This window comes from Dendrobates tinctorius, unplaced genomic scaffold, assembly GCF_039654945.1.
Source record: "Dendrobates tinctorius isolate UK_male_01 unplaced genomic scaffold, ASM3965494v1 ptg000155l, whole genome shotgun sequence".
In the NCBI taxonomy this organism is placed as follows: domain Eukaryota; kingdom Metazoa; phylum Chordata; class Amphibia; order Anura; family Dendrobatidae; genus Dendrobates; species Dendrobates tinctorius.
Genome location: NW_027361822.1, coordinates 10,676,994 through 10,688,479, shown reverse-complemented (window position 1 = coordinate 10,688,479; position 11,486 = coordinate 10,676,994). Strand labels below are relative to the sequence as shown.

The following is an 11,486-nucleotide window of genomic DNA, read 5'->3' as shown; positions in this document are numbered from 1 at the left end:
AAGAATAGGCCAACATACCACCAACAGTGTGTGCCAACCTTGTGAAGACTTACAGAAAATGTTTGACCTCTGTCACTGCCAACAAAGGATATATAACAAAATATTGAGATGAACGTTTGTTAATGATTAAATACTTATTTTCCACTATAATTTGAAAAATAAATCTTGCCAAATCAGACAAGGTGATTTTCTGGATTTGTTTTCTCATTTTGGCTCTCATAGTTGTGGTCTACCTATAATATCAATTACAGGTCTCTCTCTCATCTTTTTAAGTGGGAGAACTTGCACAATTGGTGGCTGACTAAATACTTTTTCCCCACTGTACATCTGGGCAATAAAAATTAAAAAAGCATATACAGAATGGGAGGAATAGGGCTAAGCAACAGTACATGTGAAAAAGACTTGGGTATACTAATATATCATAAACTGAACATGAGTCAACAATGTGATGCAACAGCAAATAAGGCAAATAAATTCTGGGATGTATTAACAGAAGCATACAGTCTAGATCACATGAAGTAATTATCCCCCTCTACTCCTCTTTGTTCAGACCTCATCTGCAATACTGTGTCCAGTTTTGAGCACCACATTTTAAAAAAGACATCAACAAACTGGAGCAAGTTCAAAGAAGAACGACCAGAATGGTGACTGGTTTGCAAACCATGTCCTATGAGGAACGGTTACAGGATTTGGGAATGTTTAGCTTGCAAAAAAGAAGACTGAGAGGAGACTTAATAGCTGTCTAAAATATATCAAGGGCTGTCTCATTGTAGAAGGATCATCTTTATTCTCATTTGCACAAGGAAAGACTAGAAGCAATGGGATGAAGCTGAATGGGATGAGACACAGATTAGATATTAGAAAACACTTTTTGACTGTGATGGTGATCAATGAGTGGAACTGGCTGCTACGAGAGGTGGTGATTTCTCCTTCAATGGAAGTCTTCAAACAGAGGCTGGACAGATATCTGTCTGGGATGATTTAGTGAATCCTGCTTTGAGAAGAGGGTTGGACCAGATGACCCAGGAGGTCCCTTCCAACTCTACCATTCTATGATTATATTTTGAAGCAACATTCCTTCAGAAGATGAAAGTGGTTTCTTCCCTGTGTAAATTTCTTTGATGGTCAACAAGGTTTGATTTCTGAGAAAAACATTTTCCACATTGTGGGCATGTAAATGGCTTCTCCCCTGTATGAGTTCTTTGATGTCTAACAACATCTGATTTTTGTTTAAAGCATTTTCCACATGATGAACATGGATATGGCTTCTCCCCTGTGTGAGTTCTTTGATGTGTAACAAGAGCCGATTTAATGCTATAACATTTCCCACATTCTGAACATGAATATGGTTTCTCACTTGAGTGACTCTTCTGATGCTTAACCAAAGTCTGTTTTCGAGAAAAAGATTTCCCACATTCTGAACATGAATATGACTTTTTTGCTTTATGAGTTTTCTGATGGTCCTCCAGATACGATTTCAAAGTGAAACATTTTCCACAGTCAGAACACAAATACAACTTCTCCCCTGTGTGAATTATCTGATGTCTAACAAGATCTGTTTTCTGGCTAAAACGTCTTTCACATTCTGAACATGAATATGGCTTCTTTCCTATGTGACTTCTTTCATGTTTACCAAGATTTGATTTATCTGTAAAGCATTTCCCACAGTGTGAACATGAAAATGGCTTCTCCCCTGTGTGAATTCTTTGATGTCTATTAAGATCTGATCTCTGGTTAAAACATTTGCCGCATTCTAAACAGGAAAATGGCCTCTCCCCTGTATGAATTCTCTCATGTTTAATAAGATTTGATCTTACAGTAAAACATCTGTCACATTCCCTACATGAAAATAACTTCTTCCCTGTGTTTGTTATTATGTGTTCAATATCTCTTCTATCACTTTTATTTTGGTTATCAGTCTGTAATAAATAGGAAAGGCTATGTTGAAATGGATCAGATGGTAGATCTTTGCTGTGAAGGGCTGGAGGTGAATCTGGTATAATGATGTACTCTTCATATGCATCATGTGATGTACCGCCATCATTTGCACTAAGATCTGAAAATATTTCATTTTCCTCTGAGCTCCTCATAGAGTTATCTGCCAAAAATAAAACTAAAAAAAGGATACTTTTAAATACAATTTAAAATACAATTTTTTTAATTAGAAAAAAAAATTATATAAAAATAATCTTAGAAATAGGCAAAATACAAATGTTAATACATTAAGCTCCTAAAGATTTCGCCGATATAATTCTTCTATACATCCCCATTGGGCTTTAACTCTCACTTTTCTGTATGTGGTAATAACTTTAGAATGCTTTCATTTATCCAAGTAATTCTGAAACTATTTTTGTGAATATTGTGTTTATTCTAGAACTCAAACTAGGTTTTCAGAAAATTTTGAAAACTTTGTCCTTTTGCAAACCATAGTTTTCTGACCTTAACAACACAAATAGTTATAACACTAATTAACATTTAGCAAACGTCGACTTATGTTGGCAAAGTTTATTTTATTTTTGTAGAACGTTAGATGATATATAGGTTGAGGAACAATTCTTAAAGAAAATTAGTAAAACCTGTTTTTCAGGGACTATTAGTTCTGAGGTGAAATTATTTTAATATTTTTTGTTGTCCATTTGCCAGTTTCTACCATCAATATGGTATTCATTTTGTTTATTACATTTTTTTTCCAAGATTCTCCTAGCCACTAAAATATTTTTAAAATAGCACATAAATTGCATCCACTTGCTGCCTGATTTTATTGCAGACCCATTCACATGAATAGATTACTTTGAGCTGCAAATCAAACAAATATGTCTATTTTTTTTCCTTTTGCAGATACTCAGCCCACTAAAAGAAAATTGAAATGTGAACATGTCCATAGACTATAATTGGGTACATGTTCTAACAAAATTTTTTTGAAAAGGACACATTTGAAAAACAACCATATGAATAAAGCTTCACTTATAGGGTCATCCCATCTTAGCAAGAGTATAAGTGAAAACTTGCAGATCGCTGAGGGTCCCACTTCAGGAAGTCCAAAAAAAAATCTTAAAAAAATGGACACTTAACCCCTTTCTGACATATGATGTACTATCCCGTCCATGTGTCCTGGGCCTTAATACCCATGGACGGGATAGTACATCATAACCGATCAGCCGAGCTCACGTGGGGAACGTGGATGATTCTCACAGCTGATACCTGGTATTAAGTGCCAGGAGCGGTCACGGACTGCTCCCGGCACTTTAACCCCTGCAACAATGCAATCAAACATGATTGCAGCGTTCCAGGAGTAGACAGAGGGGCTGTCAGCTGTGACAGCCCCTCTGCCTTTGGATCGGAGACCTCGCGGCATGACGCGGGGTCCCAATCGCTGCCATGAAGAGTGCATGTCAGGAAGTCTCACAGGTCAGTGCACAGCAGCTGCAGCACTGACAGCAGAGCTGCTTCCTATAGAAATGATCAGGCTGCACAAAATGAGTGAGACAAGGTGTAAAAGAATTAAATAAATTTTCTTTTAAATAATTGTAAAAATATTTTAAAAAATAATAAAAAAAATAATATTTATTCCAGCAATAAATATTTAAATTAAAAAATCTAAACAATAAAAGTACATATATTTAGTATCGCCGTGTCTGTAACGACCCAATCTATAAACTTGTCCCACTAGTTAAACCTTTTAGTGAACACCATTAAAAAAAGGCAAAACAAGAATGCTCTGTCATCATACCGCCGAACAAAAAGTGGAATAACACGTGATCAAAAAGACGGATATAAATAAACGTGGTACCGCTGAAAACATCATCTTGTCCCGCAAAAAACAAGCCACCATATAGCTCCATCACTGGAAAAATAAAAAAAGTTATAGGTCTCATAGTAAAGCGATGCAGAAATAATTATTTTTTATATAAAAGTTTTTATTGTATAAAAGCGCCCAAAAAAATATAAATGAGGTATCGCTGTAATCGTACTAACAAAAAAGAATAAAACCGCTTTATCAATTTTACCACACGCGGAGCAGTACAAAGGGCCCCACAAAAAATAAATTAATGAATTGCTGGTTTTTGTTCATTCTGCCTCCCAAAAATCAGAATTAAAAGCGATCAAAAAAGTCATATGCCCGAAAATAGTACCAATAAAAATGACAACTTGTCCCGCAAAAAACAAGACCTCACATGACTCTGTGGGCCAAAATATCGAAAAATTATAGCTCTCAAAATGTGGTGATGCAAAAAATATTTTTTTGCAATAAAAAGTGTCTTTTAGAGTGTGACAGCTGCCAAACATAAAAACCCACTATAAATAGTAAATCAAACCCCCCCCTTTACCACTCCCTTAGTTAGGGAAAAATAATAAAATTAAAAAATGTATTTATTTCCATTTTCTCATTAGGATTAAGGTTGCGGCTAAAGTTAGGGTTAGGGTTGGGGCTAAAGTTAGGGTTAGGTTTGTGGTTAGGGTCGGGATTAGGGTTAGAGGTGTGTTGGGGTTATGGTTGGAGTTAGAACTGGGTTTCCATTGTTTAGGCACATCAGGGGCTCTCCAAACGCGATATGGCTTCTGATTTCAATTACAGCCAATTTTGCATTGAAAAGTCAAACGACGCTCCTTCCCTTCCGAGCTCTGCCATACGCCCAAACAGTGGTTTTCCACCACATATTTGGGCTCCAATTTCTCCTGTTACCCTTGGAAAAATAAAAAATTGGAGGCAAAAAGATCATTTTTGTGAAAAAAATATGATTTATTTTAACGGCTCTACATTATAAACTTCTGTGAAGCACTTGGGGGTTCAAAGTGCTCACCGCAAATCAAGATAAGTTTCTTAGGGGTCTACTTTCCAAGATGGTGTCACTTGTGGGGGGCTTATACTGTTTAGGCACATCAGGGGCTCTCCAAACGCGACATGGCGTCCAATCTCAATTCCAGCCAATTTTGCATTGAAAAGTCAAACGGCGCTTCTTCCTTTCTGAGCTCTGCCATGCGCCAAACAGTGGTGTATCTGCATAAATGGGGTATCGGCGTACTCAGGACAAATTGTACAATAATGTTTGGGGTCAAATTTCTCCTGTTACCCTTGGTAAAATAAAACAAATTGGATCTGAAGTAAATTTTTTGTGAAAAAAAGTTAAATGTTCATTTTTTTTAAAACATTCCAAAGCACCTGAAGGGTTAATAATCTTCTTGAATGTGGTTTTGAGCACCTTGAGGGGTGCAGCTTTTAGAATGTTGCCACTTTTGGGTATTTTTTATCATATAGACCCCTCAAAATGACTTCAAATGTGATGTGGTCCCCCCAAAAAATGGTTTTGTAAATTGTGTTGTAAAAATGAGAGATCGCTGGTCAAATTTTAACCCTTATAATTTCCTAACAAAAAAAAAATTTTGGTTCCAAAATTGTGCTGATGTAAGGTAGACATGTGGGAAATGTTATTTATTTACTATTTTGTGTGACATATTTCACTGTTTTCAGGGAATAAAAATTAAAAATTGCGAAATTTGCCAACTTTTTCCCAAATTTCCGTTTTTTACACAAATAAACGCAAATTATATCGAAGTACAATATGTCATGAAAAAACAATCTCAGAATCGTCAAGATCCGTTAAAGTGTTCCAGAGTTATTACCTCATAAAGGGACAGTGGTCAGAATTGTAAAAATTGGCCTGGTCATTAACGTGCAAACCACCCTTGGGGGTAACGGGGTTAAAAGAGATATTCCCATCTCCAAGATCCTACCCCAATATGTAGTAGGTGTAATAATAATATTAGCAAATACCTCCAATTAGAAATGTAGTATAGTTTTTCTGATTCGCTATGTCTCTTTCCTCATGTGCAGGCACTGTAGGACCTTAGGTATCCATAGTTACAACCAATACCAACTAGCTAACTAACTGTCACTATATCATTGGTCGTAACCATGGATACCTAAAATTCTGCAGTGCTGTGCACATAAGGAAAGAGACATAGCAAATCAGAAAAACTATACTAACTTTCTAATTGGAGGTATTTGCTATTATTATTATCATTACTACAGCTACTACTTATTCAGATACCGTAGGTTCTTGGAGATGGGAATACCCTTTTTAGAATGAAATGTTGTCCAAGATCCCATTCACTTTCCATGCATGCATGGCGACTGTTCTATTCTAACGAGGCTTTTCATAGCCCCATTCACTGGTTCAGTGGAAGTCTCAGTGGTTAGACCACCAGTAATGAGCAAGCAACCACCTAGGTTGTGAATAAAGGTACTGTCACACTTAGCGATGTACCAGCGATCCCGACCAGCGATATGACGCGGTCAGGATCGCTGGTACATCGCTAAGTGGTTGCTAGTGAGCTGCCACACAGGCAGATCTCACCAGCGACATCACAGGGGTCGGGGGTCGCTACTTACCTGCCACACTAGGCGATCCAGCGTCCTCCCGCCCGCGACCACGCTCGTCGCTCGTCTCTCCACAGGAAGCTGACGACGAGAAACGGTCCAGGACGTTGTCGTGCGATCAGAGATAACCAGCGGGGGAGCCGGTTGTAGGTAAGTATCACACACAGCGATATCGCTAGCAATATCGCTATAACGTCACAAGTTAGAGCGATATTGCTAGCGATATCGCTTAGTGTGACAGTACCTTAAGTGATAACTGGTCAAGTTGTAAAAGACCCTTTAATAATAGTGGTCATCAATTTGTCAACAATTTATGGACTTCTGAAAAGTTACCTAATAAACATGATATCCAGTAAGTTTGTAATAGCAATGTCTTACATAACTGCACTAATTTTATACGAGAAACAAGTTCACAAGGTGTCAAAAATGCAAGATTTCCTCATAGTTGAATTTCTTTTTTAAAATATTGAAATGAGAATACAAAGAAAACATGGTAAGGCTGAGTTTCCGCTTATCTGGCTGACCATTTTTTTTTTTCCTGGCGTAACAGTGACAAAAGACAGAAATAAATTGATTCATGAATGGATCCCTCAATCTCTACCCACCCAGATTGACTGATAGCCCTTCAACCACCCAACCCAGCCCAGTCTAAATAACAGCCGCAGCTTGTTCAGAGCAGTATGAGACTTCAGCAGCAGAGGTCCAAACAACCAATCTCTTTTCTCTCCAGCTAATCAGTGACCTCAGGTGATTGGTGTTCTGAATGTCACCACTTGCAGTATGGTGGAGACAGCTGGAGCAGCAGCCATAAGGGCCTGTCACACAAAGCGATATCGCTAGCAATACCGCTATAACGTCACTGGTTTTTGTGACGTAGCAGCGATATTGCTAGCGATATCGCTATGTCTGATACTTACCTCCGAGCGGCTCCCCCGCTGATTATCGCTGATCGTGCGAGAACGTCCTGGGCCGTTTCTCGTCGTCAGCTTCCTGCTGGGCTTCCTGTGGCGCCGACTCGTGGACGCGGGCGGGAGGATGTCAGGATCGCCTCGTCTCACAGGTAAGTAGCGACCCCCGACAGCTGCTATGTCGCTGGTGAGATCTGCCTGTGTGGCTCACTAGAGACCACTTAGCGATGCACCAGCGATCCTCACCGCGTCATATCGCTGGTCAGGATCGCTGGTGCATCGCTAAGTGTGACAATACCTATAGAGAAAGGTAATACTCGAATTTCAAGCTCATCACGAGGTTTGTTATGTATTAATAATGATATAACATAGTCTTTTTTATCCTAGTCCTTTGAAATAGGCATTTTTTCTATACAAGTTGAAAAAAAAACAAAAAACAGGTCGATCGAGTTTAACCCATATTTATAAAGCAACCCAACCCATAAATTATACATCAGTCATTGCTTGACTAATTAGAATCTTCAGTGCAATTCAGTACTAGCCAAGCACCTACCATGTTTTCTAAATGAAGAAACAATATCTACCATTACCTGCCTCTTGGTCATTCAAAAGTATGACTGCTATCTAATATATAAAGCTCAATGTGGGTGTGTATGTGTGTGTGTCCGGGATTGGCATCTGCACCGTCACAGCTACAGCCACAAAATTTGGCACAGTCACACGTCTGGACCCCGAGAGCGTCATAGGCTATGTTGTGAGGCAAAATTTTAACCCCGCGCGTTCCAATTCACCAAACAATTTTGCCCCTATCTACATAATGGGGAAAAGTGAAAGGAAAAGTGTTGGAGGCAAATTGACAGTTGCCAGATGTGAACAAGGGGGACTTAAACAATGAGAGCGATGGCGCCAAAGAGTATATACCGTACAGTTGCTAAGGTGGGGCCCTGACATGAGATACTCACCACACACGGGGATATGAACACACATAAAATGCGCCACACACTACCACGTGCTGCAACACATATACCACCCTCAGCACACATTTCACCACACATACACCAACCTCGCCACATAAAAGGCGAAACACAAAAGTCGCCACTCAAAACTCGCCACGCTGTCCCAGAGCTGTTTAAAAGATGAAAAATGAGCTGTGATTGGTTGCAACAGTTTTCTTTGTAGACAGTTGTGGTAACTGAGGCCTATTATTCTTATCATTTCTATGGTGTTATCATCTATTAGATACACGGCTCAGCAGACAGTATCACACAGGATAGGATTAGATACAGCTCAGCAGTCAGTATCACACAGGATAGGATTAGATACGCAGCTCAGCAGTCAGTATCACACAGGATAGGATTAGATACAGCTCAGCAGTCAGTATCACACAGGATAGGATTAGATACGCAGCTCAGCAGTCAGTATCACACAGGATAGGATTAGATACGCAGCTCAGCACACAGTATCACACAGGATAGGATTAGATACATGGTCAACAGTCAGTATCACACAGGATAGGATTAGATAAACAGCTCAGCAATCAGTATCACACAGGATAGGATTAGATACACAGCTCAGCAGTCAGTATCACACAGAATAGGATTAGATACACAGCTCAGCACACAGTATCACACAGGATAGGATTAGATACATGGCTCAGCAGTCAGTATCACACAGGACAGGATTAGATACACAGCTCAGCAGTCAGTATCACACAGGATAGGATTAGATACACAGCTCAGCAGTCAGTATCACACAGGATAGGATTAGATACACGGCTCAGCAGTCAGTATCACACAGTAGAGGATTAGATACACAGCTCAGCAGACAGTATCACACAGAATAGGATTAGATACACAGCTCAGCAGTCAGTATCACACAGGATAGGATTAGATACATGGCTCAGCAGTCAGTATCACACAGGATAGGATTAGATGCATGGTTTTTATGTGCAATATAATCATTATAATTTGTTATAGCTAACCACAGTTTGGTTACTATGCCCAGGCAACGCCGGGCTCTTGAGCTAGTAAAAAATAAAAAGTAAAAAAATATGGTTTGGTACTGCTGTAATCGTAATGACCTGGAGAATCATGTTATCTGGACAATTTTTAATGAACAATAAAATCATTAAATAAAAAAAGAAGTTGAGGTATTGAAATTTTTCATTGAGGACTCAAACCAGCGATTTGATACTGTATTGCAGTATATAGTGAAAATATCGATCTCCTATGGAGCTCAGCCAATGGATTAGCTTGACAGGAGGACCAATATGCCAGCTATGTAATAGAGATAGCATCATCTGGATATGGCGGGAGCTTAGCTTATGGCGCTCCCCAGGACTTTAAGCGATGTCCCAATACAATATGGGGTTAATAGCATGATTTTCATTGCTCACAATAAAAAAATTTATCTCATTGCCTTCCTTCTGGGAGACACAGGAAACCTTGGGTGGAGTCTACTGCCACCAAGAGGATGACACTAAGAACCACACCTTAAGAAAAAAAATCAGCTCCTCCCCAACATTCCACACCTTGCATACCGGCAAAGCTATGACAAAAAGAAGACGCAAAAGAACAGAAAATCCCCAAAAGAACAACACAAACACACGCCCACAAGGCAAATAGGGTGTTTGCTTTGTCCCCCCCAATGAAGGCTACAAGAAAGATTTTATTTCATAATTGTGAGGCACAGAAGACAATGGGATGTCTCAAAGCAGTTCCTGGGGATGGAAATCTATGGACAATACTGCAAAAGGGAGAATAACAATCCCTCAAGTTAACACACCAGCAACTGAAATTTGCCTTTTGCCAAGACTTGCGTTGGCCAACGTGGAAGTGAGAACTCTATAAAACCTTGAAAAGATGTGGCCTGAAGACCAAGTACAGCCCTACATAGTTGAAGAACAGATACCAAATGGTGTAGGGCACAGCAGGATGAGGATTGAGCAATGACCATGAATAGGGTCTTTAGGACGATCTTCAAAATCGCAGATCGAAACCAACGAGTAATGGTAACCAGTTCTCTGCGAGGGCCTACCAATGACAACAAGAAACTATTTTAGTGAAAAAGGAGGATAATGGATGCAAGTCCACCATAGCCAGGTGAAGGACAAGGAACAGAGAGCAACAACACCTCGCTTGATAGAAGTGATCACTATCAGGAAAGTCAAACTAAAGAAAGCAGAAGTGTAGAGATGTCCCTGACTGGCTGTAAAGGACTGAAGGCTGACCAAAGCCAGATTGAGGTCCAGCATTTACAGGTGGGCTTGTACGGTGGCACTGTGTGTGGATCGCCCTCTTGACTTTGGGTTTGGAAGTCAGGCACCTCTGGGAAAGGATAGCCAAGGCAGAAATCTGCAACACTGAGAGAATTGAAAGAGAGAAATACATAGGAGCGACAATGGCTTATTCCCCATGAAAAAAGGCCTTCCAATTGTGCTGAAATATATGAGACATGGAAGGCTTTCGTGCCCCGATTATAGTCAGAATGACCTAATCAGAAATGCCCAAAGCCTATAGGACTGTGACCTTGACAGTAATGCAGTTTAATTAATCAAACATGAATTCAAGTGGAAGAGGGGGCCCTGGGAAAGTAATGTATGGATGCTATGGGGTATACTAGGGTGCCTCTGTAACAAAGAACATGAGTACTGGACTCATACTATAGAATCATATGATAAGCAGGCCATTTAAATTCTTAGGCTGAAATGGGGCAAAAGAAAACATTGCCCCGATTGTGAGAAAAGTCCAAGATTCCCGAGTTGCTCAAAGGCCAAGACCGCAGCAATGAGCCAGTCATCTACCATAGGAAACTCTAGTAGAGGAAGTAAGCATCCATGGGTGATAATTGGGGACACAAAATGACCAAACACCTTGGATGGTATAGCTAAAGTGACAAAAGTAGAATCCTCTACAAGACCTAGTTCAAGCCTTGAATGAGATGGATCTACTTGGACCAAACAAAGTACGGTAGGTCCTATCTCATGGAGGTTAGGTAAACACACTAGAATGCTTATAGACATGCCAGTCCAAGAGATCTTTGTAAATAAATCTGACTTCCACTGGTCAAAGTACCAAATGGTTTGTCTGGGTGATACGCCAGAGAGAGGCCTCAGTTAGCTTGTCTGAGTCACCAAGTAAGAGGCCAGAGTACAATCTGATCCTTTATCCTGAGTAGCCTCTGTTAGATGGTCTGACGCT

The 11,486-nt window shown here is 39.8% G+C and overlaps 1 protein-coding gene across 1 annotated transcript in view; it reads right to left on the bottom strand.

Moving 5' to 3' along the window:
* Positions 1-298: 298 nt before the first annotated feature.
* The window catches only part of LOC141051080 (uncharacterized), a 54,761-nt gene continuing 43,573 nt past the window's right edge, over positions 299-11,486 (bottom strand). Inside the window, exon 7 of the mRNA XM_073547939.1 lies at positions 299-2,113. Within this exon, the coding sequence (XP_073404040.1) occupies positions 1,080-2,113 (1,034 nt within the window). The 3' untranslated portion in view covers positions 299-1,079. The remainder of the gene's footprint in view (positions 2,114-11,486) is intronic.